This window comes from Bubalus kerabau, chromosome 1 (genome assembly GCF_029407905.1).
Source record: "Bubalus kerabau isolate K-KA32 ecotype Philippines breed swamp buffalo chromosome 1, PCC_UOA_SB_1v2, whole genome shotgun sequence".
Classification (NCBI taxonomy): domain Eukaryota; kingdom Metazoa; phylum Chordata; class Mammalia; order Artiodactyla; family Bovidae; genus Bubalus; species Bubalus kerabau.
In genome coordinates this window covers 130,658,946-130,686,567 of record NC_073624.1, presented here as the reverse complement: position 1 = coordinate 130,686,567, position 27,622 = coordinate 130,658,946, and the positions used below count along the sequence as shown (strand labels likewise).

The 27,622-nt window shown below is 47.1% G+C and overlaps 1 protein-coding gene and 1 long non-coding RNA gene across 3 annotated transcripts; both read left to right on the top strand.

The window, feature by feature from the left end:
• Positions 1 to 4,778: 4,778 nt before the first annotated feature.
• Positions 4,779 to 16,110, top strand: IRF2BP2 (interferon regulatory factor 2 binding protein 2). 2 transcript variants are annotated; one of them, XM_055588556.1, is made up of 3 exons: positions 4,779 to 6,317; positions 6,970 to 14,081; positions 15,792 to 16,110. In XM_055588556.1, the coding sequence occupies exons 1-2, from the start codon at positions 5,312 to 5,314 to the stop codon at positions 7,683 to 7,685; spliced, it is 1,722 nt and encodes a 573-aa protein (XP_055444531.1). In that variant the 5' UTR covers positions 4,779 to 5,311; the 3' UTR covers positions 7,686 to 14,081; positions 15,792 to 16,110. The 2 variants fall into 2 exon arrangements, with proteins under 2 accessions (XP_055444531.1, XP_055444524.1); XM_055588549.1 differs by having other exon boundaries at positions 4,779 to 6,365.
• A 4,501-nt stretch (positions 16,111 to 20,611) lies between these two features.
• LOC129641805 (uncharacterized) lies at positions 20,612 to 22,054 on the top strand. Its single transcript, XR_008709450.1, has 3 exons — positions 20,612 to 21,251; positions 21,438 to 21,519; positions 21,911 to 22,054. It is a non-coding gene; the product is annotated as an uncharacterized LOC129641805 (long non-coding RNA).
• The last annotated feature ends 5,568 nt before the right edge of the window (positions 22,055 to 27,622 follow it).

The following is a 27,622-nucleotide window of genomic DNA, read 5'->3' as shown; positions in this document are numbered from 1 at the left end:
TTCTTTACCGTCTGAGTCACCCATTCTAGACTATATTGTTAGACAAAAATACTCATACCTGCATTTCAATTCTGGCACTCATCTTTAATGTTACTGCAAGAAAATCACTTAATTTTTCACTATCTTAGGTTTTCAGCTTCTGAAAAAGGACATGAATAAAATTTATACTCAAAATAATTTTTCTGAATGTCCATATGAAAGCAATAATAAACATAAAGCTATCACATCATGCTTAACCTTTCAGAATTGTAACATGTTCTGTTTTTTTCAGTCCCCTTATTCCTTAATGTGTATGTAGGAAAGTTACCTTTTAAGTAGGCAAGCTAAATGAGAGAAAGTGTATTATTTTATTATTTTCAAACATTATCTTTGAGGTCGGTTTGCTCTTTTGTCAGTGTCCTCCCCCTGGTATCTTTTAAAGGATTTCAGTGAGTGTCTTAAATAGAGGTTAAACCCGCATCCAGATATTATTCCAGAAAAGTGCATTTCATCATGCTCTTTCCAAAAAGTCAATAGGAGGGTTCTGGCATCAAATGGCTGTTGAATGCCTTCCAGTTCTCCTCCAAATTTCCTTGCAGACTGAGCGAGTGTGTGACCTCAATCTCTCCTTTATCTGTATTTTTCACTTGGCTCTTTAAATTCTGACATAGTCAGTAGTTAATTTACATCAAGTCCCCAGATTTTACTGTATGTGGGGACTGTACCTGTTTACACACAGGCTGGTGACTAACAGCTTCTGTGTGTATATGTGGATGATTGAGAGCTTCGGTGATTTCCTAGACCTTCCACAGAGAGTTTATCTCCTCCATATGCAGAAGTCTCTTTAGTATCTGAATGTTTTCTGCACACAGGGGAGGTAGGCTATAGGGAGAGGTCAAACAGAGGGAAAGTATTTCTAAAATAGCATTATTTGCAATTTGAAAACCAGTAGGATTGTCTCATAAAATGCTATTGCTTAGAAGGAAGGTGCTCATATCTATTACAGAAGGCTCTTTTATGTCATGACTCTCCATAGTATGTGTGGATGTGTCATATAAACAAATATGCTCAAATATGTATTTATAACTTTTTCAAAGTGGAAAGCCTTGAATATCACACATGCTCTTCCAGTCTTAGGATACTTCTGGCCAAGTACAAGGAGCCTAGGATGATAGCCACAAATATTCAGATGCCATATGGCTGCATTTTTTTTTTTAACCTTCAAATATGCCAGGGTCAGAGTTTAAGAAGCTTTAGTATGGTTGAAACATCATGTTATAAATAGAAGCTGCACTCTAAAGAATGAAGGCTGTGATTCCATGCGTGGATATAGGGTGACATGAAGGAACTCAGCAATCCCTAGAAATACCACCTCCTGGACAGCACCCACACATCGCTGGGGGCAGGGGGTCATCGCTCTCCCACAGCTGTGTATCCTCCAGGCAGAGTTCCATCAGGGTCGTCTGGTGAGAATCATTTCTTTACAATGCCCTGTCACCTGCCAGTACAGGGAGCATCTCAACTGGAGTGAGCTCCCGGGTTCAGATTCAGATTTTAGACGTTTAATGCTCACGCAGGGGCTGGATTTGTTCTACCCACTGAGCTACTGCTTAGAACTGCTCTGTTTGGTTTACCTTTCAATCACTTCCCTTATGCTAGTTTTGGAGAGTAGCATACTGAATGGCTATCCTTTTGTTTCTAAACTGCAATTTTCTTTTCTTTTTTTTTTTTTTAATGTTAGAAATTAGAGCTGGAAGACTGTTGCTCCATCTTGTCTCAGTAGAAGTGTTCCCCATAGAATATTCCTTTAGTTCTTAATACAAATTGCAGCATTTCAGCATTCTGCTAAAAAGCCAGCTTCAACCCACTGCCCCACCAACACTTCACCCGGCATCAGCCTGTCTGGCCACACAGGAATGTGTAGGACACCACAGCCAACCTGGTAACCTTGACTTGGAGTGGCAGAGATGATCAGAGTTCTCTTTTGAGAAGATCTGGAGCCTTTTAAGCAAGAGGGCAGAGTCTACGTGACTAAAACATACCAACTTCCTCTTTCATAAGTCATCACATGATGAACTACAATTACAATTCCTGCCTTGTCTCTGCGAATTGCAGACGCATTGCCTCACCCTAGAAACCCTGCTCCTGTGTGTGGAGGAGGCGGCTCTAACTGCCGCAGCAGCCGCTTTGGAAGGGTTCCAACTCCAGTCTGTGCCGGGAGGGAGGGCGGTCGGTGGAAGACGAAAACAAAGCTCTGTTTACTTAGCATACATCGATAAAGCTGCTTCGGAGAGACATGAAAGGCCAGGCAGCATGAAAGACTTTTGATACAATATAAGGAATTGCTGCTCTGGACCCACGGCCAGCCTTAACCCCCTTGATTCCGGATCCTTTTATGGCAAGAGAAACCAGAACTAAAACAAACCTTTCCATCTTCCACTGGGCATTTCGTTAGGGAAGTTACAACAACTTGAGGTTTCAACACTAAACTGGTAGTGTAAAATGAAAAGGAAATGCTCTTCATTTGGAGAAGAAAAGCTCTGTTCCATAAAAACTCGGACTTAGTACCCCTCAAGGTAGAATTTGGAGCTCAGTGTTTCTATTTTGGGATACAGCGACAGGCTGTCCCACGAGGATATTACAGTCCCTGCCTGCTCGCAGGTAAATGAGTAAAATTAGGCCGTGGCTGTAACCCCGAGTTGTTTTAATATTTCCATCCCAGCCTACTGAGGCCACTTCTTGGGGGTACTGAGATGGCTCATCTCTCTACAGCACAGAGCCTGGGTCTCATTCCCTTTGGTTAGTGGCCTAGTGGCTTAAGTTACATGCTAGGAGAGGCTCTGGGTCTCCTAGGAGAATGACAGGTCCTGAAAGCGGTGCATGATAGCAGGGACCAGGTGTGGCCAAACCCACTGGCACCAGTTGCTGGGGATCGGGGTCCTATTCTTCCAGCTAAGAAAAGGTGAGCAGGATTGTATTTGCAGGGCAAGATCCGGGAGCAGATGGGGAGACCTTTAGGGAGGCGCGCCTTCTCTGGAAATCCCCACAAGACATATCAGGCTTTGCCTGCACAAAACATTTAGGTCTGGCATTACATTCTTTGTGCCATTTTTGAACAGGTTTTCTCATGTGCTTTAAGCAGCTCCCTCCACTGTTTCTCTAAGGGTGTTTTTCCTCTTCCCTGTGGTTAATCCTTTGAAGCAACCTGGCATTTTCAATAGCAACAACTAGAGAGAAACGTCAGCAGGATTTTTTTCTCTCTCCACCTACCAATCCAGTTGTAGGGAAGATAATATAATTAGTACCCTGTTCTTCCCACACTTAACCAGCTCATTCCAGTCTCAGGGAGAGAGGTGGGCCTGTTTTCCAACAAAGGAAGCACGGGAGGCCGCCCTTCCAGAGCTGAAGTGTAAAGGTCCCAACTGAGAGTGACTAAGCCCGCGTCTATTAGTCAGAAAGACTAACGACCAGCCAAAAGTGATTTACCATAACACACGCCAGCTCCTCCTCCCGATAAAAGTGTGAAACTCAAGTGCTCAATTCAGTATGGGCACAGCCTGTGGCTGCCAACGGTGGCAGAACGCGGCGAGACTGGCTGGCTCTGCACCCACATGTCGCCTTCGGGCCAGGCGGGTTTGCACCCACTTAAGCCCAGCCTGGGCCGTGTGGTGGGCTCGAGGTCGCCCCTGCCCGCACCGCGGGGCCGGGAATAGCCGAGATCTGCAGGGTCCACGCGACCCGCGGGCCAGCCAGCCGCTCACCCCCAAGCGCGCGCGGACCCCGCCGCCGCTCATGCCCGTGCTCCGCGCCACCTGGAGTCCAAGTTTGGCCCCGTGGACGGGGCCTGGAGGCCTAGAGTCGCCGGGGGGGGCGGAGCCTGCGCGGTGACGCGGCCTCTCTGGCCGCTGACCCCGGATCCCTGGAATGTGCATTCGTTCAATGGAGCCGCCAGTGCCAGCGGCGCCGAGTCACGTCTGCGCGGAGCGTGCGCACTCGGCGGCGGCGGCGCACGCGGCCTGCGGCCCCGCGCCCACGTCACGCGGCTGCCGCGCGAACCTGCGCCAGGCAACTGGGACCCCCGCGCAGTAGTGCGGGCCGGCCGGGAGGCAGAGCGGGGTGCATCGCGCGGCGCTGCTGCTCCCTCTCGGAAGGGGTCCGGGAAGCGGCGGGTGGACTCGATTCTAGGCCTGAGAGCACGCCCTTTTTAGTAAAACTTCAGGGGACCGGCGGCGCCTGTGTCCTCCCCAAGACACATGCGAGTGTAAAAGCACTTGCCGAAGAGTTCAAATAAAGCTCCTTAAAAGATGTTTAAAAACGGACAGAACCAAGTTACAAAGTAGCCTTGCTTTTCAAAACACGAGTTTTACACGGTTTGGTCTAAACGGACCTGGAGGGGAGGAAACTCGGTCCGAGTGGTCGAGGTAGCGGAGCGGGTGGAGGGAAACAAGCTGCGCAAGCCACGCGTTCACGTCGGGGACACAGGCCGCGGCGCGGACGGGAGGGCGGGCGCAGAGGAGCCGGCTCTCCCAGCAGCGCCCGTTCTGCGGCGGGGGGAGGGGGAAAGCGCGGGGGAGGGCGGGCGCGCGCGCAAGGGGAGGGGGCCCGCGCAGGCGCCTTGCGAGGCTGTCGAAGAATCAAGTCTGTAGAAGTGGAGCGGCCGCGGCGGCAGCAGCAGCAGCGACGGCGGCGGCGGAGCTGAGGCGGGCTGGGCGCTGACGCGGGCGCTGGAGAGCGGCGACGCCAGGAGCTGTGAGAGAGCAGCGGAGCGACCCGGGGTCCGCGCCGCGTCCGAGCTCCGCGCCGCCCGGCCGCCGCCGCCGCCGCCCCGGCGCGGCATGCCCCGCCGCTCGGGCTGAGCCTGCCCCGGCGGCCGCCCCCCGCCCCCCGCCCCCCCAACCTCCCCGCCCCCCGCCCCGCACTCCGCGCCAGCTGCCGCCGCGACCTGCTGCGCTCCCCCGCGTCCGCGCGGCCCGTCTTCGCCCCGGTCTGGAGGCCAGCCGCGGCCCCAGCCGAGCCCCCGCCGCCGCCGCCGCGCCCGCCGCGTCGCGCCGCCCCGCCGTCCGCCCGAGCCCGCGCCGGCCGGGGGGACGTGCTGCCGCGGCTGCAGCCCCTCGCCCCGCGCCCGCCGCCCCTCGTGCACCGGGGGCGCTGCGCGGGCGCCGAGCCTTCGCGGACTTTGCCGCCGCCGCCGCCTCTGCGGCCGCCGCCGCCGCTGGTGGGGGAGACGCGGGGTTGGGGGGGGAGGAGGGCGCGCGTGGTGCCGGCGGGTAGCGGCGGCGCCCCCTCCTCCTCCGCCTCCTCCTCCTCCTCCGGCGCCGCGGGCTCCTCGGACATGGCCGCGGCTGTGGCGGTGGCCGCCGCGTCCAGGCGGCAGTCATGCTACCTGTGTGACCTGCCCCGCATGCCCTGGGCCATGATCTGGGACTTCACCGAGCCCGTGTGCCGCGGCTGCGTCAACTACGAGGGCGCCGACCGCGTCGAGTTCGTCATCGAGACGGCGCGGCAGCTCAAGCGGGCGCACGGCTGCTTCCCGGAGGGCCGCTCCCCGCCCGGCGCCGCGGCCCCAGCCGCCGCTAAGCCGCCGCCGCTCTCGGCCAAGGACCTTCTCCTGCAGCAGCAGCAGCAGCAGCTCGGCCACGGCGGCCCCGAGGCTGCCCCGCGCGCTCCTCAGGCCTTGGAGCGCTACCCTCTGGCGGCCGCCGCAGCCGAGCGGCCCCCGCGCCTGGGCTCCGACTTCGGCGGCAGCCGCCCGGCCGCCGCCCTGGCCCAGCCGCCGACGCCGCAGCCGCCGCCTGTGAACGGCATCCTGGTGCCCAACGGTTTCTCCAAGCTGGAGGAGCCGCCGGAGCTGAACCGCCAGAGCCCAAACCCGCGGCGCGGCCACGCCGTGCCGCCCACCCTGGTGCCGCTCATGAACGGCTCGGCCACACCGCTGCCCGCCGCGCTCGGCCTGGGCGGCCGTGCCGCCGCCTCGCTGGCCGCCGTGTCCGGGGCCGCGGCCGCCGGCCTGGGCTCGGCGCAGCCCGCCGAGATGGGCGCCCACAAGCGGCCGGCGTCCGTGTCGAGCAGCGCGGCCGCGGAGCACGAGCAGCGCGAGGCGGCGGCCAAGGAGAAGCAGCCGCCGGCGGCCTCGCACCGCGGCCCGGCCGACAGCTTGTCTACCGCGGCCGGGGCGGCCGAGCTGGGCAGCGAGGGCGCAGGCAAAGGCCGCGGGCCGGGCGAGCAGGACTGGGTCAACCGGCCCAAGACCGTGCGAGACACGCTGCTGGCGCTGCACCAGCACGGCCACTCGGCGCCCTTCGAGAGCAAGTTTAAGAAGGAGCCGGCCCTGACTGCAGGCAGGTTGTTGGGTTTCGAGGCCAACGGGGCCAACGGGTCTAAAGCAGGTAGGGGCGGCTGTGGAGTGAGGGGGTCTAGGGGCGAAGCGGGTCCTGAGAGCCGAGGAGGGGGTGCTCTTCCTATTGGCCGTTCTCCCCCGGCCCAGAAATAGCAAACATCCAACTTCCTGATCTGCTCTAGGCGGAACCAGTGCTTAGTGGCAACGTGTTCCTCTGCTGAAGCAGCATAACAGAGATGAGTCAGATGGACCGATAGGCAGCGACACAGGGCTTTCCTTTCCCAGCACATTCCTGGATGCGAGCATGAGGGCACCAATCACCTTTTAACCTGAGGGAGGGGTGGGGGGTGGGGGGCGTTAACTCATGTGCACAGGGCAGCCTGGGTACTTGCAGGCATGTGGAAAAACAGGCAGTGCTGTCCGTGCCATTTTCCGTGCCTTTTTTTTTTTTTTTAACTGCTAGACTGCCTCAGAGCCTTCTCAGTCTAAGTGGTTTAAGTTGCACGTGCTCTTGAAACTTGGTTTTTCTGTACCAGCTTTTGGAGAATAGAAATTCTTCAGAGGGTTGTGTTGTGTGTTAGTGAAAGAAAGATCCTTTTTAGTGCACGTTCATTTATTTCCTTTTTTCTCCTTTTCTGTCTTTGTTCTTCCAGTTGCAAGAACAGCAAGGAAAAGGAAGCCTTCTCCTGAGCCAGAAGGTGAAGTTGGGCCTCCTAAGATCAATGGAGAGGCCCAGCCGTGGCTGTCTACATCCACAGAAGGGCTCAAGATCCCCATTACTCCTACATCCTCTTTTGTGTCGCCACCACCACCCACTGCCTCACCTCATTCCAACCGGACCACACCGCCTGAAGCGGCCCAGAACGGCCAGTCCCCCATGGCAGCCCTGATCTTAGTAGCAGACAATGCAGGGGGCAGTCATGCCTCGAAAGATGCCAACCAGGTGCACTCCACCACCAGACGGAACAGCAGCAGTCCACCCTCTCCGTCCTCTATGAACCAAAGAAGGCTGGGCCCCCGAGAGGTGGGGGGCCAGGGGGCAGGCAGTGCCGGAGGACTGGAGCCAGTGCACCCCGCCAGCCTCCCGGACTCCTCTCTGGCCGCCAGCGCCCCACTGTGCTGCACCCTCTGCCATGAGCGGCTGGAGGACACCCACTTTGTGCAGTGCCCTTCTGTTCCTTCGCACAAGTTCTGCTTCCCCTGCTCCAGACAAAGCATCAAACAGCAGGGAGCTAGTGGAGAGGTCTATTGTCCCAGTGGGGAAAAATGCCCTCTTGTGGGCTCCAATGTCCCCTGGGCCTTCATGCAAGGGGAGATTGCAACCATCCTTGCTGGAGATGTGAAAGTGAAAAAAGAGAGAGACTCGTGACTTTCCGGTTTCAGAAAAACCCAATGATTAATCTTAACTAAAACTGCTTGAATTGTATATATATCTCCACATATATATATATCCAAGACAAGGGAAATGTAGACTTCATAAACATGGCTGTATAATTTTGATTTTTTTGAATACATGTGTTTCTATTTTTTTTTTGACGACAAAAGGTATGTACTTATAAAAGCATTTTCTTCTTTTGTTAACGTTATTAGCATATCTTTGTGCTTTATTCTGGTGACAGTTACCGTTCAATGTAGGCTGTGACTTGCGCTGCTTTTTTAGAGCACTTGGCAAAGCAGAAACGCTTCTAGCTGTATTTGTATGCACTTATTTTAAAAAGAAAAAAAAAAAGCCAAATACATTTTCTGACATTGTAAGATTGCCTTACTGTCTGTTATTCTTTACTGCTGGCCCCTTTCTCAGGCTGGAGGCCAACTGGTGGAGAAGGAAAGGAAATGAGGAAAGGGGCAGTGTTGTGAAGTGGGCATGCCACTGAGAAATGTCACCAAGTTCCCCCCAAACATTGCCCTTTTAGAGTAACAGGAAATCGATCGTGAATCTTTCTCGATTTTGTTCTTAAAGTTCAGTTGTTAGGCTATTGATGACTGCCTGAGAGTTGCTGCTGAGAGATTTTCAGGACTGTGTGGGGGGTTTACTTTGGGGGGGGGGGGCTGATTTTTTTTTTAAGGCAGAGTTGACCACTGTTCACTGCCCATGTGATCAGTTGTAAGATGACAATGCTGCATGCTAGTTGGTTACATAATACACAATCCAGTGACTCAAGACAGTGATAACGGTTGTTGGTGGGGACAAGATGGCACTGCCATCTTTGCATGGAGCCTGGCTCTGCAGCGCCACTTGATCTTTTGAAACCCCCTGGAGCTCTGTCGGTCGTTGCTGTGGTCGTTTCCTTTGAAAAGCATTGAAAAGAAGTTCCAGTCCAGGTGAACTGGAGATTGTGGGATTGGTTTCGTTTCCGTTTTGTGTTTTGTTGTTTTATCATTTACCTGTAGTGCTATTGCTGTTGATGTGATCACCTACACCCTGTTCCTAGTGAGTGCTAAATACAGTATGGTACAATGACAGTAACAGCGTAGGGTGCTGCCAGGACTGCCCGTGGGCACATCGGTGACAGCCCAGACGGGGGTGGAGGAAACCTGTAATTTCTTTTTCACATGTGTTTGAAATACCAAGTGAATAATACTGTTCTTCTGGACGAAAATGATAAACTAGCGAAAATTAAAGAAACAGTTTTACATGATAGGCCCCACCTCTCAAACTATTTTTAGAAGCCTTTTGTAAACTAATTTCTTTTGATCACTATTTTGCATCAGTAAAATGATTTTTTTAAACCAATAAATCATCAGTTATTAGAAATAGTTGTCTCACAGTGATACTGGTTTTTCTTTTGTGCTGTTATGATTTAACATTGACAGGAACACTACTTCAAATCCTTTTATGTTCAGGTGTTTGTAACTTGGCCCTATAATTAGGCTGAATCATGGCTTCGAGGTCTACAACTTCTGTGTATGGTTCACAACCAAGCTTTTAATTTGAAAATACAGATTGTTACCCACTTTGGATTAACTTTTTCAGTTGTGTTTTTGTCTTTCTTTTTTAAATTGCTCAAATATTTTTTAATGGTCGAGTTATTAACACTTGAAAATCAGATACTGCACCAAATACAGTATTTTTTTCATGGTGTTTTTAATGAGTGCACCTATTATTAATGCTGTGCAAATTCATGTTACCGGTCATTGTTATATTACAAACAGACTTGCATGATTAACCAGTTTGTTGTTACACTTTTTTTTAAAAATTGGAATATCTATGATTCAGATCAGACTGGTTTCTCTTATGTAAATGCACACATGCAGAAACACAGTCGATTTTACATGCCCATAAAGACATTTGTAAAGAATTCAATTTATTATGGTCTGTTGTATAAATGTGTATCTAGGCACTTTACTATAAACTGGAGTTTGACCTCATAGACGTTACAAGTTGATCAGTCATTTGACCTAATTTGTGGTAGCTATCTGTATGTTTTGCAATCTTTATACAGATAAGCTTTCCAAAAGATTAATAAAGAACCATCCTGCTGTTTTGAATAAGTCTCTCCAGCTGTGGAAAAGACAACCTATGGTTTCTCTGTGCTGGTGTTCAAGAGGGAGAATTTAGACAGCTTTAAAGGGCTGCATGTTGAGTTTACTCCTATTAAAAAATAAGAGTCTGACTGGCCCTTGGGTGGCCTTATAGAAGGCTTGCAGCTGGAAAAGTGTTGGTCTGGGTTATTTCTCTGGCATTCTCTGAAGTTAAAAAGTGAGCACTGGGACATGGGTTTGATTCTTTGTGGTGCTCATGACAGTGCAGAGACTCTCCACAGCTGGATAAAGACGTCAGAAAGCTACTTACTGTACATGGGCAGCATCAGATTTCCAATCCTAATATTTCAGCTGTGCTTTTCATACTCAGAATATTAGGGGATGGGGTGTTGAAGCTTTCCCCTTTTTTGCTTTAACAATTTATAGAATTTAACAGATGTACTGTCTTTCATGTGGCCTCACATTAAAAGTTATAAGAACGTACACATGGTCTACAACTTTATTACTAGATACCTTTCCTCGGCCACCAAGTATTTTAAAAGTGTGCCACCTTTTAACCTTTACTTTTTTTTTTTAAGTTGAAGGTGATACTTTTTCTATATATGATGAAACTCATGTCAACTAAAGTGAGTGTAATCTCAGATATCAACATTATTTTAAAATCACGCTATGGAAATATCACCTGCATTCTGTCATTTGTCAGATTTACAGTACTTTTTTTTTTCTTTAACTTTTAGCATTAAATAAAAATAAAATTGGGAGCACTGAACATTTTCTGAGGCCTTTTTTAATTGTTTAAGCTTAGAGTGGCTCTTGTTTTAATCACCAGTGGCAATGTGACCAGAGGATGTGTGGGTTTGGGGTTGGGGTTTGACTGAACCAGCAGGAGAAAGGGAGGAGATAAAAGACATGGAACAAAAAGGCAACTGATGGAAGGCGGAAGAAAGTGCTAGGGACTGGGGAAAGGGCAACTGGATAGGGGAAGCAGATAAAGAGAAGAGCTGAACAAAGTACAGCCAGAAAAGCACTTGTTTACTTTTCAACTTGCAGTTCAGCCAGCCATTCTGCAATAGTAGATTGGAAAGAGAAGATAGTGACGACATTGAAAAGATTGTCAAGACACGGAGTTGCTCACTGGAAAGCAGTGGAAGAAAACAGCGATGTTGGGCCAGAGAAAATTGACTGCAGACAAAAGAAAAAGAAAAAAGCCTACCTTTTGGAAAGCTTTAGAATAAAGTCACGAGCCAAAGCCATGTGTGATGCTCTGAAACTTAAATTTATAAATGGAGATAAAAGGTGGAAAGCACCGAGATAAAGATATTTTTAACAAACTCCTGTCTACTATCACATAGTAAGAAATTTCCTAGATGTTTGCAGCTTTTACTCTTATTGATTAATGGCTTGGCAGACTTCTCTACAAAAGGAACTTGTGAAACTTACTACAGTGTTTAAGATCAGGTCCACATAGACTTACTATATGTTTTAAATTAAACAGCAACAGTTAATGCATAGTTAGAGGTGGCCCAGTAACTTCAGGAGTCTGTGACTATATATGCATTTTAATGAATTTTTAATTAGCCTGTTTAAGGGCATTTTTAAGAAACAGTATCCTTAAGTTATTTCTAGATTATAATACACAATGTGATGTTCCATTTAATAAGCTTAAAAGAACTGCTAAACTATTAGCCTTCTTAAAGGTGCTAAATTTTATTTTCAGTGAAACTGAAAATAGTGCAGCTTGCAGAAGTCATTTTTAAAATTTGAAAAGCACCTCCCAAAGTAAACTGTGATGACTGCATTGTTTCCAGTTTTTTTTAAAAAAACACCAATCTGACCCCTTGATGTGGCAGATGCCTTTGTTTATTCCCCAAAGCTGGGAAAAAATTGAAGGGAAAACATGGAGCTCCTTTTAATTCCTAGACTTTTTAAGTCCCCCCGTTACTCAAACTTGTTTTGCATATGATTTATAGATGGTTTTATTTGGTTAGTGAAGACTAGAATGTTTCTCTTCCTGATTCCAAAGTGTATACGTGGAATCATTCAGAAAAATGTTCAGTCGTGTGTAGGCCACTGGAAGTACTGAGTCACCCTTATTTGCTTGCCTTTTCTTCATAGGGAACAGTGAGGACACGCCTTTCCTCTGTCACAGACCAAGGGCAGAGGCACAATGAATGGAATACAGATTTGCCTACTTCATCATCTGGGGTTCTAGAAATGGGGGTGGGGGTGGTGAGGTGGGAGTGGGGACGTTGTTTAACGCCTTCAGTGCCACTGCTTAGGCCTCTGACAGCAACAGTACTGCTTACAATACAACTGGTTACAATTCAATAAAAATTGCGGGTGTAACTTCTCAGATTGTCAACTATCTAGATCTTTTGCTGCAGTTTCTGTTAATAGCCTGCATTTTCCTCAAATGTTAGGAACCCCACACAGGCATTTAAAAGGCACAAAAATACACAAAAAATCAATTGGTAAATTACTTAAGAAGTTGGAAGATAGACAGTGACTGGATTTATGGATTATCTGTGGATTTCTCTTATTAATCCTCAGATAAGACCATAATTAGGGATAGCCACACTATCCCAATTTACCATTAACAGAATCATTTATACTCAATTTAATGGTGAAGTTTGTTTTAACTCATCAGTGTTACTTGTTCCTTCCCCATGTCAATACAACTTACAGTGCTTGATTTAATTTGAGGTATAACTTAATTTTTTTAATTATAGAATATGAAATCTACAGATGTAGATTTCACTGGTCTTTGTCACAGGATATTGTGCACTTCTCTGTGGGGCTGAGCCTTACCAATCCATGCAAGTTACAAAAAGGTACTTCAGGACAAAAGTATACTGTAGGCAGATCGTCTGGACATTGGGTCTAAAAGCTGTTCTTTTAATCTGAAAAACAATGGAAGTCAAGTCTCCTTAATAGAACAATCCTATTAGAATGGTATGAACAGTTTCTACTATAATAAAAACTTAAACACTGCTTTAAAAAGAAAATGCAGAATAGCCCTTTAAAACTCAAAACCATAGGATAGGAACTCTTCAGTGCACGTAAAATTTATCACGAAAGTCATCCTTGAAAATCCTTTTAGGAGATGATTTTTCTCCTAGGTCAGACAAGGTCTGGAGACTAGACTACAGGATTCCTAGTTTCAATTGCAATGTACTGGTTGATCTCATCCTTTGAATAGACTTTAGAAGCTAGATCGCATAATCTAAAGAGCCTTCTCCAGCAATTCGACAGAAGCCCTTGATACTGAGATAATACATCCTGTATAGAGTAATATGTCACATTTCAATGTTTCTAAATATAGTTTATATTTGGGGGGAAATGAACTGTGTTATATAATCTGTAGATCTCATTATTTACCACTTTTACTTAGCAATTGCTATTTCATTCTTTGTATCATTACTATCTGGTGAAGTTCAGATGCCCATGAGGGGACTGCAGCATCTTGCGCGACACAAGTCATGTTTTGCTGTGTACTCAGGTAGCAACGTTAGGAGACAAATATTTGGGTGGTATATTTCTCTGCCATTTAGAAAACAGTTTTCCTGTGATAGTGCAAGCAGAGTATTTTGCACTGTAAATGTGGCTATCTCGCCAAGAAAAACAAAAATCCTGAAACATTTCCCCGGAGCGAAGGGCCTAAATTTATTTTAATGTATGGAAAGAGTTTTTGTAACTCAAATTACTCTTATTATTTTTAACTCAAATTATTTTTAAGCTCAAAATCACTGAGCTTTATTTTCCTTTATCGTAGGATTTTAAAATATTAAACCGTACCAGTGAGAGTTGTGCAGAGAAGTGAAACGTAGGAGTAAGGATTGTCTACGACTTGAATAAATCAGCATTTCTTTACACACAGCTTTGGCCTTGGGCCCTTCATGTTCTCTCCAGCATGAGAGAGCTGCAAAGTAGAAAGAGGCTGCTGCATGCCTTAACCCACGTTGTTACTCCAGCCTCCAAACAGCAATTTGATTAGCTTTTTTTCGGTGATAAAAGATAAAGATTTATTGTAACCCACATACAATTGAAATCAGAATTTCACAGGAGGGTCACAGTCATTAGGGAAGTTTTGGAATACTATTGTCTTAACAAGCACCATATGGGCTGCCGCTGTTATTATTTAACACCTATTAAGGAGGCACATCATTCTAGGCTTTGAACAGCTGAGAGGCCATAGCCCCCACCGTCCTTGGAGCTTTGAGTCGATGCCGCAGGTAGGGTGCGTGTTTTCTGGATGAAGGGCACGTACCGACAAGATTTAACGGTGAGTTGGTTTTTTTCCAGGAGTTGGAAAGTATAGTCAGAGCTAAATTCTTCTATAGAGAACCGACTCTTCCGGAGCTTACATCCGGAACTTGGGTGGAATTCTGACATAGGAACACAAGCCTATATTCAAAGCGCTTTAATTAGGTCCAGCAGGCAACCATCACGCACGAAAGGGGCCACGGGACACCATTTTCTTCATACAAATCAAGAGGCCGGTTGAAAATATGGGAGCTGGGTCGTAACTGTCAAACTGTAGATCTTTTTTCACTTTTTATGGTTGCTCAGAATGGCGTTTTTTAAAAGGAAGAAAACAACCGCCGGTTCTGCCAAGCCCTGTTTACTCGAGGGGAAGGAAAGGGGCGGAGGCTCCCGGACTCTCCAGCCGCCTGCGTAAAGGCCTTCGCCCACGAGGAGACCTTGCTGTGGTTTCCAGTGCTGCACCCTGACTCACGCCGCACCCGTATTTATTTATTCTAGAATTTTTCCCGGGCAGCACAAACGGGAACACCGTCTGCTCCCCGCGCCGCTATCTGCGCACGTGGATCCGCGCGACCCCGCGGCGGGACCCGGCGGCGGGCGGGGCCGGGGGCGGGGCCAGGGGCCGGGGGCGGGGCCATGGCGGGGCGGGGCCGGGCTCGGCCCGGAAGCAGCGGCGGCGCGCCCGCCTCGCAAGGCCGCTCGGGCCCATCCCGCACTGAGCTCCAGGCCCATGGGCGAGCCAGCTGCGGCGGCTATAATTAGAGGGGAGCCGCGGCCCTGCCGAGCCTGATACCACGCGCCCCCCGCCGGCGTTCCTGGGAGGAATGTGCGGGCGCGAGGCCGTGCGTCGCCGCCAGCGCGCTCCCTGGACGGTCACCGCGTGGTGGACCAAATAAAGTAAAAGGTCTGGCTCCTGCTGAGCGAGGCCGAGCAAGCGACCCGGGAGCCAGCCCAGGGGTGTGGCGAGCCCTCGGCTGCCCAGAAAAGATCAAACGCGCGTCGGCAACAGCCGTGCCTGCCGCCTGCGAGGGTCCTTGCGCGGGCCAAGCAGTACAGGGTGGATTTGTCTTAAGTTGGAGATGGCGCATGACAAGAGCGGCCCCAAATGTCACACTCCCCTTTTGGAAATCATGATGCTGCCTTTTTTTTTTTTTAAGACTGTGGCTATAATAAGGCATATGTTCCATGCTGGTGGAGTAAGCACTCATGCTTAAGGGGCAAACTGTATTAGCCAAAAACACTGATGCACGGTACATGTTAATACAGATGTATTTATTAAGTAAATCTCGGTGTGGGTACTACCAAGTCAGATAAAAGTCTGTAACAACTGACTGCTGAAAGGGAGTTAGTTGTCTTTTTATAGAAAAACTGACACCTTAGAAAAAATTTTTTTCTACTAGTGGGCCCTTGAGGTGCCACCAATTAATTAACTTCTAATTTTTGTTAATTATTGAATTTAATACTCTGTAGCAGTATCTTCCAAAATAATAATAATAAGCATGAGCCCATCCTTTTAACAAAATGACTGTTCATTACTAGCCTTGGAGCAGGGGCCTAGGAACTTCACTGTGATCTAAGAGTTGTATAACATTTTCGGTCATTGTTTAAAAAAGGATTGCAGAAGATGGACAGGAATCTAAAAAAAAAATAAATCCTTGCTCCAGGCTTAAGAATACCTAGACACAACCCTACTAAAAGACTTCCTTCATCACCATATTTTTCTTTCTAGATAACAGGCACGAAAACCAGTTTAGAAGCTTGAGATGGAAATCATACAAAACAGTCCACTCCTTATATATTTTATCGAGGAACCTAGAAGCCTTTTCGGTGGAAATTCGATTCCTAGGAAGTTATTCTGACTGGAGCCTGTTTGTCTTGACACAGCAGCCCTGTACTCATAGCCTGCTCTGCTCCTTCACAAAGCTCTTTGAGGGGAAACTATGTTGAGAGATACAAATTCAAGTTTTTGTGAAAACACACCTCAGAATTGTCTAGTTTTATTCCAGATACACAAAAACAGTGAATAAAGGTCAAGGAGTCTCCAGATACCTTGGGCTTTGTGTAGTCATTTCAGGTAATTCAGTTAATGTAGTGTTTCTATTTTGCAACTTTTAAAATGACCATGTACTTACCTCAGAAGGGGTTAAGGAATTAAACTGGACAATCCCTATGATAGCATTTTTCATGTCAGCCAACTATGAGAAAGCACTGGGCATGTGTGGTAGGCATTAGGTACTTGGGTGCAGTGAGTATGTACCACTAAAAATGGAACTCCCCTGGTGTCCAGTAGTTAAGATTTCCTTTTCTAAAGCAAGGGGTGCAAGTTTGATCCCTGGTCAGGGAGCTAAGATTCCACATGCCCCAAAGCCAAAAAACCAAAACATGAAACAGAAAAAATATCATAACAAATTCAATAGAGTTTAAAAATAGTTCACAAAAAAAAAAACTTTTTAAAAATGTGGACTTCTGGTTATATCATGAAAGGGGGTCACAGCAAACAGTTTTGAAACACTGGTAAGAAGAGGCTCCCCCTGCTGTCACATAGAAGATACATCTTCTCTCCTAGGCCAGAATCCCAAGAGCCCTGTACTTGGGACTGCCACTGGGTGTAAAGCTTAGTTAGCATCAGGCGGTTTGTGAAGTTATCAACACCCTGGGGGATATATCATTCTATTGAAAATAAAATGAAATAAAATTATAGACCACAAATAAAGGGAATGAATATTTTCCTTAAAGGGTTCTCTGCTCAGATTTATTTACTGAAGGGTCAGCCTACCTAAAACCCACCAGAATGGTCTCCCTCCATCTATGTATGGCTTTAAAAGCAAAGATGATATTTGTATGGCTGGTGGCAGGTGAGTGAGGGGAGACCTGAGGGAGTGAGAATGTGATGGAACCTATTGTATTCTTTTAAGATAATCAGTAAAAATGATGTATGATGAAAAATAAAAGAACACCTACATTGAACTTTGACTTCAGTAAAATTGTTGGATTTATTTTAAAAAATCATTTTATGTCCATGTATTAGGAATTACACTTTTCTGCACATGGACCTTTAGGCCCATAAGTAAGCCTTCAGTAATCATGAACTTCTTGTAGTCCTGGAAGGAGCTCATTCAGGGTCTCTGGGACCAACATTGCCTGAGTTGAGTGTCAGCTGGTACCAGACTGCACTGATCGTCGTTGGTCTGCATGTTTACTGAGGGTTTGAAGACTTCAGTGGAATTAGGTGGACAACTTGAATTGTAAGCAGTAAAGGAAAAGAGACTGTGTGTGCAAGAATGAGAGCTTGGAGAGGAAGAATCACAGGAGAAGAATCGGCATCAGTCAGAATCATTCATTTATTCACTCAGTTCACTTATTCTTTCTCTCCATAAATCTATTTCAAGGTAAAGTATGTGGGCTCTGGAATCAGACTGCTTACGCAAAAATTCCAGCTCCAGCTGTTTTTAACCTTTAGGATTTAACCCTCCAATCTCCATTTAATTATCTGTGAAATGGGTTAAGGATATTACTTCCCTCGTGGAGGTGTTGAGGGGACGAATTGACAGGAGTATATAAGGTGCATACTATGATGTCTGGCATGTAATAAGTGTGTCATAATGACGAGTGGCATATTGAACTCTCAGTAAATAGTTGTTAAAGGAATCCATTTAGTCTCTAATCTTAATGAGGAAAGTGTGGTGAAAAATAAGAACCATCAAAATATGTTTATAAGATACAGTGAAAACAGGGTTAGCCTACATGAGGAGAAATTACCCAGGAAGGTTGTACCGAGGAGGAAACTGAGGGGAGCCAGTCACAGAGCAGGGCCCGCCAGCAGGGACTGGGGCAAAGGGCAAGCACAGGGATCCTACAGACACTGTTGAGCCCAGTTAGGATTCTGTGCTTCCAATACAGAGGCCGAGGTTCGATCCCTGGTCTGAGAGCTAAGGTCCCATGTGCTGCGGAGTGAGGCCGAAAGATTAAAAAAAGGCAAAAGTGGGGGCTGGCTGCATTCACTCCAGCTTTCCATCTCCTCCTGGCAGGGCAAGAGAGAGGAAGACAGTCTGACTTACCTAACAGCCCAGGTGGTCTTAGAAGCTGGTTAGCGGCAGTTGCAACAGCAATACTTTTGCTGAGAAGTGGTTAATGGGTCGAAGTGGTTAAAGACATAACTGTCTTCATTCCAAACCTGGCTCCACCCCAGCTTGGCTATGTCCTCAGACATAGCCAAGTTTCCAGATGTCACTAAACCTTAGCCTCCTCATCTGTAGAATGGCAAGAAAAAGAGTACCCATTTCATAAGTCTCTTGTGAGGGCTAAGTGATTTATAAAGTTTCCTTGGGATAGTCACGTAATAAGCGTAGTGTCTAATTATTCTAAAACAGAGAGGATCAGAGGGTGGGGAGAGTGATCACTTCATCCCCTCATCCTTCGGCCAACACCTGAGACCTCACCACTCAGGTCTTTCCTGTGGGTCCTCTGTGTCTGGAATCCCTCTGATTGTCCTTTATTCTGGCTGTGCTGGGTTTTTGTTGCTGAGCGCAGGCTTTTCGTTGCAGAGCGCGGGGGCTACTCTCTAGTTGCGGTGTGCGGGCTTCTCTTGTTGTGGCGCGTGGGCTCCAGGCGCGCGGGCTTCAGTAGTCGCAGCTTGGAGGCTCAGTAGTTGAGGCTCACGGGCCCTAGAGCGTGCAGGCTTCTGTAGTCATGCCACACTGGCTTAGTTGCTTCTCGGCATGTGGAATCTTCCCTGACCGGGGATGGAACGCAGGTTCCCTGCATTGTCAGGTGACTTTTTATCCACTGGGCCACCAGGGAAGTCCCTGATAGTCCTTCTTTAAATGGCTATGGAAACCTTCCCAAACTCCAGAGTTTTCTATCCAAGCCCCCACTCCATGGACCCCTCCCCTGTCACTCTCGATGGGAATATGGGTTTCCAACATTTTGTCCATTCTTGTGCCTGCAAACTCTGCCCATCAGTCTTCTGATGCAAGTCTTCAGGGCCCTCCTCTGCCTGGCTTCTACTGGTCCCATCCATCCTTCGCCCTGAGGGAGAAAAGAAAGGAAGGCTAATGTATTCTAGGGGCCAGAGAGAAGGTAGCTTAGAGACATCTATAGATGCTTCAATTCTGATTCTGCTTCTCTGTAGCAGCAAGGGTTAAGGCCAGTTTTATCCTAAATTAACTAATGTAGACGGAGAAGGCAATGGCACCCCACTCCAGTACTCTCACCTGGAAAATCCCATGGATGGAGGAACCTGGTGGGCTGCAGTCCATGGGGTCACTAAGCCGGACATGGCTAAGCGACTTCACTTTCACGCATTGGAGAAGGAAATGGCAACCCACTCCAGTGTTCTTGCCTGGAGAATCCCAGGGACGGGGGAGCCTGGTGGGCTGCTGTCTATGGGGTCGCACAGAGTCGGACATGACTGAAGCGACTTAGCAGTAGCAGCAGCAACTAATGTAGAATTATGTATACAAACATGTGCTGTAAGCTCTAAAGTAGCATAAAAATGCTGACTTTTACCTAACTTGGGATCCCTCTACCCATAGAAGATTTATCTGAGTCATGAATTCAGGGACTTACTTCCCCTTATGTTTAATTTATAAAAATATCAAGACTGAGACTAGTTTCTGGACAACATCACTGATTAACTTTTCTCTGTCTATGAAGTGTTTATCCAAAACTTTCCCCTAAATCTCAAGCTCATCCTCAGGATGCAGCCTTGTCTAGAAACAGGTTCTCCTGGCTTTGGTGCAGTTACAAGTCACTGGGTCACATTTCTACCCTGCCCTGAAGAACTGCCATGGTCAGGTGTGTGCCTAGGGGTCCATGATCAGGGCCAAGAAGTCAAAGGTCCCAGGAGAAATGCAGAGTCCTTCCTGCAAGGCTGATAGGAGAGGGGGGTCTGTGGGTGAGCCTCCCTTCCCTCTGGTTCCCACTGGAAGGCTACAAGAGACAAAGAAGTCAGAGTTTATATGCCTAAGGAGGCTGACTACTTTGGGCAGATCTCACAAGACTGGAAGTACCCTTGGTACTACAACATGGAAGGTGCAGTGAAGGAGGCCTGTACACTGTCTTATTTCAGTGTGGGCTAAAAGTTCCATGTAGGATGATTCATATGGGAGCTGCTGCCTGGCTGCTTTTTCTTGAACTATAATAAATGTATTTATAAGTCACCATGGTGGCTGAGCTCTGCAGGCTGAAATTCAGGCGGAGTATCTTTGTTGTTGTCTTGAAAATTCCTCCTCAGGAAACCCCAGTCTTGGCTTTTAAGCCCTTCCCCTGATTGGACGAGGCTCACCCACATTATGGAGAGCAATCTGCTTTACCCATAGTCTACTGATTTCACTGCTAATCATATCCAAAAAGTATGTTCACAGCAACATCAGGACTGGGTGAGCCTGTGGATGAACTACCCTTCACTTGACCAAATAACTGGGTGCCACGGTCTAGTCAAGTTGACATGTAAAATAATCATTATGGCCACTTTCCGAGTTTTCTTCCCCTCCTCTGGCTGCCCCAGGTTGTAATGCTTCTATCAGTGATGATGCTTTCAAATGCAAAGTCACAAAAACAATCTTTTCAAACAGGATTCAACTCTAAGGGGAACTTATTGGCTCTTGTAACTGAAGAATCCACAGCAGACCAGCTTGAGGTCTGACTCACTTCAGGTTCATACCTCATCTCTCCCTGGTTCTCACCTCATCTCTCCGTGGTTCCCTGTGTTGATTTTATCTTCAGGCAGGCTTCCCCCAAGATTATAAGATGGTTGACATGCTTTCTTATTCACACCCAAGAGGAAAGAGCAGTCGCATCCTTCCCAGAACAGAGCAGAAAGAGCACCAAGCTTGTCTCTGCTTGGCTTGGTCCTGACATCATGTGGCCAAGGGAATAGCCTGCTCTGATTGGCTTAGGTCTGCCCACACCCTGACCGATCCCAGAGCAAGGGTATGAGATTTCCCTGACTGGCATCTAGGTTGGGGTCTTCCCTGGAGCCAGGGGTAGGATCAATCCCAGCCAAACAAGCAGCTGCTGCACAGTAGCCAAGGGGTGGTCCGGATGTGGACGATAACCTTAGATCTCTGCATCGGTCTCTGAAACTTGAAGCTGCTGCTGCTGCTGCTGCGTCTCCGAAGCTTGCAGCTGCGGTGCCCAAGTCTAGGGCACAGGTAGTGCTGCAGCCTATGGGACTTGTGCCCACGGGGTGAGTGGTCTTAGCCTGCGGGGTCATAGGCAGCAGAGAGGACAGCTGCCCAGAAAGAGAGCTGTGTTCCCTTGGATGTCAGGGCAGAGTGAGTCCAGCGTGGAGGGGCTGGTGGTGGTCAACAGGCTGGCAGCTGTGTGCTCACTTTCAACTTCCTTGTTTCTAAACTGCCTCCCTGCTGCTAAGGGAGTGATCTCAGGACTGAACTCCTAGCAGCCAACTTTACCACTGTCAGCGTTCGAGCAGGGCTGTGACGCCGCCAAGAGGAGTGAGTCATGCTGTTCTGGTTGGGATGGTTTGGTGGGGACAAAGAATGCAGGAGGAAGGTGACTGGAAAGCTTGTGGGGGCAGTCCCTGGGGAGGGGGTTGTCGCTGAGATTCCCATCTGGAATTTGTTATTATTAAAAAAAAAAAATTTGGCAAAAAGAGGAAAAATAATAAAAATTCTGCAGGAATATATATATGTGTGTGTATATATATGTATATGTATGCTAATTCACTTCAGTCATGTCTGACTCTTTGCAACCCCATGGACTGTAGACCACTAGGCTTCTCCATCCATGGGATTCTCCAGGCAAGAATACTGGAGTGGGTTGCCATGCCCTCCTCCAGGGGATCTTCCTGACCCAGGGATTGAACTCAAGTCTCCTGCATTGCAGGTGGATTCTTTACAGACTGAGCCACCAGGACCTTCAAGTTGCAAAATTCCAAAGATGCTAATGTGAGAGCCAGCCTCTGTATGCCAGCTGCTGTACTGTGCTACTATACTTTTCAAGGTCCTGTACTGTCAGATTAAAAATGTTTTCTTTACTTTATGTGTTGGTTTTTTTATATATTATTTATGTGGAAAGTATTATAAACCTATTACAGTACCACCACCCCTGCCGCCAAGTCACTTCAGTCGTGTCCAACTCTGTGCGACCCCAGAGACGGCAGCCCACCAGGCTCCCCCGTCCCTGGGATTCTCCAGGCAAGAACACTGGAGTGGGTTGCCATTGCCTTCTCCAAGGCATGAAAGTGAAAAGTCAAAGTGAAGTCGCTCAGTCGTGTCTGACCCTCAGCGACCCCATGGACTGCAGCCCTCCAGGCTCCTCCGTCCATGGGATTTTCCAGGCAAGAGTACTGGAGTGGGGTGCCATTGCCTACTCAGTATTACAGTACAGTACTATACAGTACTATACTAATTGTGTTAGTTGGGTACCTAGGCTAACTTTGTTGACTTGCAAACAAAGTGGATTTATGAACGCACTCTTGGAATGGAATTCATTCATATTGCAGGGGACTTATTGTATATAGTTACTAAGAGAAGCCTCTACTTAAATTTAGATCTGCTAACTCTAAATCCCCACCCCTTTTCCCCCAATATTTAAGAGTAACACTTTGGCAGTTGGGGGGCAGCTATCAATATAGCAAATATTAGGTAAGGTGTGTGCCACAGAATGGATTATACTAGACTCACTCTCCCCCTTTCACTCACTGGTTTCTTCTCATGCTTCATGGCTTAGCTTTCTAATGCAGGAGTCACATGTTCCTGTTGTCTTTATTCTCCTGGTTTAATCAGGAAAACGAGCCAGAAGAACTGCAACGATTAGCCTGGGATCATTAGAAGAGGAAAGAATTTATATTCACAGTGACTGTATTTCTAGTCCATTGATTAGGCAATTTTGCTTTTATGAATCAATTGGGGTGATTGCTATGCTAAATAAAATGTAGAATTGCTATCACAAGGAAAACATAAATTATTAGCTTTAAAATACAGACTGTCTATGCCTGCAGTTAGGTTTCCTATGGAATATTTCCTATTTTCTCATCCTGATTCCTGTCTTGGTTTTCTCAAGAGGTACCCTTAGAGGTTCCTTAGCTCTGTTGTGGATGTAGCAGTGTAATCCAACAACATGGGGTATCCTGATGTTCGTGTATGCCTGCGTGTATGCTCAGTCACTTCAGTCGTGCCTGACTCTTTGTGACCCTATGGACTGTAGCCCGCCAGGCTTCTCTGTCCATGGGACTCTCCAGGCAAGAGTACTGGAGTGGATTGCCATGCCTTCCTTCAGCGGATCTTCCTTACCCAGGGATCGTACCCACGCCTCCTGCATCTTCTGCATTGCAAGCGGATTCTTTATGGCTGAGCCACTGGGGAAGTGCTAGGTATCCTGATATATGACATTATTACTTAAGGTCCTTTGACAGCTCCCTGGTGGATGCAGGGTGGGGTTCAAAGTCAACACAAGGGACTTTAAGACAATATCACTGCCATGCATACCTTCATTCTGCAGCTCCAATCCAGAAGGCATGATGATATTTTTTTTGGAAAATATACACAATCACCTTTGGAGGTTCTAGTAATAACTACACCAACAACCTCATCTCTTATAAATGAGTTACATTTTTTTCTTAGGGTATACAGAGGTCATTTCATAAATTGCACATTTCACACTGATTAATCTCGGTGGATTGCCTCTTGCTACAGCAAATATGATAATGTCCAACAATTGTAATGAATAATCATGGAACTTTATGCCATAAGAGGATGCTTTAAAAGCTAAATAATCATTTTTAAGAGGACACTAGAAGATTGAGGAGGGCAGAATGGAGATGGAAGAAAGAGGAGAAAACAGAAAAACAGCAATGAAGGAAGTGCTCAGGGGACTAAAACGTTGAAAAGCCAGAGTTAGGCTTTCAGAACAAAGAAGGAGGCATTTGGCTTCAATAGATGGGATCTGATGGATTCTAGATACCAGAAGTTTTATTAATTAATTTATTCAACAAACATTCATTGTATGCATCCTATATGTTAAGGCCGTGAGGATTTTAGATTGTTATCGTGTTTTTAAGATCTGGCAGCCTTATAGCCTACAGAAAAAGGACTGAAGCACAACAGATATTTAATGAATAAAAAGAGAAAGGAGAAAAAAAAAGGAGGAAAAAGCAGAAATGGGGACTTTCCTGGTAGTCCGGTGGTTTAAGACTCTGGGCTTCCAGTGCAGGTGGTGTGGGTTGTATCCCTGGTCAGGGAACTAAGATCCCACATGCCACCTGGTATGGCCAAGTGGCCAAATGATATGGCCAAAAACTTAAAAAAATTTTTTTTAATAAATAGAAAAAAAGCAGAAATGGAAGAAAGTAGCAACAGCAGTTAATGCAAACAAAATCCCCATTGTAAGCCCTGATTTTTCCCAGAAAAAATAGGTATAATGTTCTGTAAATGCTTTCCCAGTTTTCCTCAGCAAAGTCAGGCAGTCCTCAGTTCAGTTCAGCTCAGTCGCTCAGTTGTGTCCGACTCTTTGCGACCCCATGAATCGCAGCACGCCAGGCCTCCCTGTCCATCACCAACTCCCGGAGTCCACCCAAACCTATGTCTATTGAGTCGATGATGCCATCCAACCATCTCATCCTCTGTCGTCCCCTTCTCCTCCTGCCTTCAATCTTTCCCAGCATCAGGGTCTTTACAAATTAGTCAGCTCTTCGCATCAGGTGACCAAAGTATTGGAGTTTCAGCTTCAATATTAGTCATTCCAGTGAACACCCAGGACTGATCTCCTTTAGGATGGACTGGTTGGATCTCCTTGCAGTCCAAGGGACTCTCAAGAGTCTTCTCCAACACCACAGTTCAAAAGCATCAATTCTAAGAAAGCTGAGCGCTTTTCTTCACAGTCCAACTCTCACATCCATACATGACCACTGGAAAAATCATAGCCTTGACCAGATGGACCTTTGTTGGCAAAGTAATGTCTCTACTTTTTAATACACTCTCTAGGTTGGTCATAACTTTTCTTCCAAGGAGTAAGCGTCTTTTAATTTCATGGCTGCAATCACTATCTGCAGAGATTTTGGAGCCCAGAAAATAAAGTCTGACACTGTTTCCACTGGTTCCCCATCTATTTCCCATGAAGTGATGGGACCGGATGCCATGATCTTAGTTTTCTGAATGTTGAGCTTCAAGCCAACTTTTTCACTCTCCTCTTTCACTTTCATCAAGAGGCTTTTTAGTTCCTCTTCACTTTCTGCCATAAGGGTGGTGTCATCTGCATATCTGAGGTTATTGATATTTCTCCCGGCAATCTTGATTCCAGCTTGTGCTTCTTCCAGCCCAGCATTTCTCATAATGTACTCTGCATATAAGTTAAATAAGCAGGGTGACAATATGCAGCCTTGATGTACTCCTTTTCCTATTTGGAACCAGTCTGTTTTTCCATGTCCAGTTCTAACTGTTGCTTCCTGACCTGCATACAAATTTCTCAAGAGGCAGATCAGGTGGTCTGGTATTCCCATCTCTTTCAGAATTTTCCACAGTTTATTGTGATCCACACAGTCGAAGGCTTTGGCATAGTCCATAAAGCAGAAATAGATGTTTTTCTGGAACTCTCTTGCTTTTTCCATGATCCAGCGGATGTTGGCAATTTGATCTCTGGTTCCTCTGCCTTTTCTAAAACCTAGGCAGTCCTAGGCACAAGCATATGACACAATTTTTGTAAGTCCTTCCCTCCAGCAGATACTGATTATGAAGAACAAGACTCAGATCCTATTCTCAAAGAACTTAGAATCTACTTGAAAATTTTGAACTAACATACATTAAATTATGGATCTCACTAAAATGACATTCAAGCAGGTCAAGGGAGGCCTGATGCATACTTTGGCTGCAAGATTCAAAGAAGGGAGCAAGTCTAGCTGGTGACAGAAGGGAAAGGAAGATTCATGGAAAGTATGGGTTCCAGGAGGTACCCTGGAGGTGGGGGGACCACTACATCAGACGGAGCAAAAATAAGCGTCACATATTTGGGGACCAAGCAGAATCTGTGACTCCTAACTGAAAGATAATTACTGGGGAGTGATGGGACATGAAGTCTGACTATAGCATCAGGTGGAATTTCCAGAGGCCCTGAAACTCATGTATGAGAAGACATCAGGGGTCCAAGGGTGTCTGTCATGATAGCAGTGCCATGGGAAGTCACCCGGGCAGAGGTTTTCATGAAGGATGGAACTGCGGCTCGGGTATGTGCACTTAAGGCCGCTGACAGGCCACCAGATTCTGAGGAACTGGACCAGTGTGGCAGCACAGAGGAGCTAGTAGATGAGCCATTTCAACAAAGGAGTAGATCAGACTTGGAGACCAGTCTGATTTAGGGCATGGATGGGAAGAGGGCTTGGAAGATGCAATATTGTCCATTTATGTGAAGGGGAGCAAGATTCACCTTGGGAGAAATGCCCCGGTATGTGAGTAAAAATGAATTGATGTTAAGCTGGGCACACTTCAGAACAAAAAGAAGAAGGCACCCTCCCTCCCCAGCCTCCAGGGTTAGGCAAGGATGGTAATAGGTGATGCAAAGCACATCCAGCAGGAAATGGGCCAGGCTTCCCGGCAAGGTGCGAGGTGTGGTGGAACAGAATTGAACCAGGACGTTCTGGGCACTCAGGAGGTGTTCTCCGTCCTCTACCCTGAGAATTGTTGGTTGTACATATGCTGCATAAGCATCCCGTGTGTACTCCTGCCTCCACTGACCTGCTCATTCCGTGTGTACTCTGGATGTATACAAGTCTCCGCACTGGGCGCCACGGCAGAAAGGGGTAAGATAGGGTTGGGGAGTCTTCAGGAAGCTCTCAGTCTATTGGGAAGACACAGATAAACATGTGTGTGTGTGTGCTAAGTCGCTTCAGTCATGTCCGACTCTTCGTGATCCCATGGACTGTAGCCCACCAGGCTCCTCTGTCCATGGGATTCTCCAGGCAAGAATACTGGAGTGGGTTGCCATACCTTCGTCTAGGGGATCTTCCCAACTCAGGGAACGAACCTCCCTCTCTTATGTCCCCTGCATTGGCAGGTGGGTTCTTTACCACTGACGTCACCTGGGAAGCCCACAGATAAACACAGAATGGAGCAGTAAGCCTGAGGAAAGCATTTGAAGTAGCCATTATGGGGAACTCATGGATGCTGTGTTGAATTAGGATTAAAGAGGGTAAAATTTCAGAGTTCCTTCGAAGACTTCAGGATTTTTTTTTTTTTTGCAGGAGCAGAGAGTGGCATGAGTCAGGGTTAGAAGTTTGTGTCTCAGGAATTCACTGGTGTCCAGTGGTTAGGGCTCTGAGCTTTTACTCCCAAAGACGTGCGTATGCTGTCAGCCCCTTGGTGTGTCCAAAAATTTTTTTAAAAAGAAAGAAACAAAAAAATTTGTGTCTCAAAGTTCAACACATAAGAGGCAAGGGCTGTAGTCCTTCCAGAGACCTAGAGAAGTTAAGCAGTGTAGCTCCTGGGAGGCTAAGACACAGAGAACATGCTTTTTTACATCAGAGGACCAAACTGAGCCAAAGAACACAGGCTCATTTTTTTTTTTTAATCTTTACCGATTAGGATATTTTAAATGCTATTTTCTGGA

What these genes read in the sequence shown, in the direction of transcription:
- IRF2BP2 (XM_055588549.1), top strand. Translation starts at nt 5,312, where the DNA reads ATGGCCGCGGCTGTGGCGGTGGCCGCCGCGTCCAGGCGGCAGTCATGC. An exon ending in GGCCAACGGGTCTAAAGCAG is followed by an intron (nt 6,366 to 6,969) that starts GTAGGGGCGGCT and finishes TTGTTCTTCCAG; the next exon opens with TTGCAAGAACAGCAAGGAAA.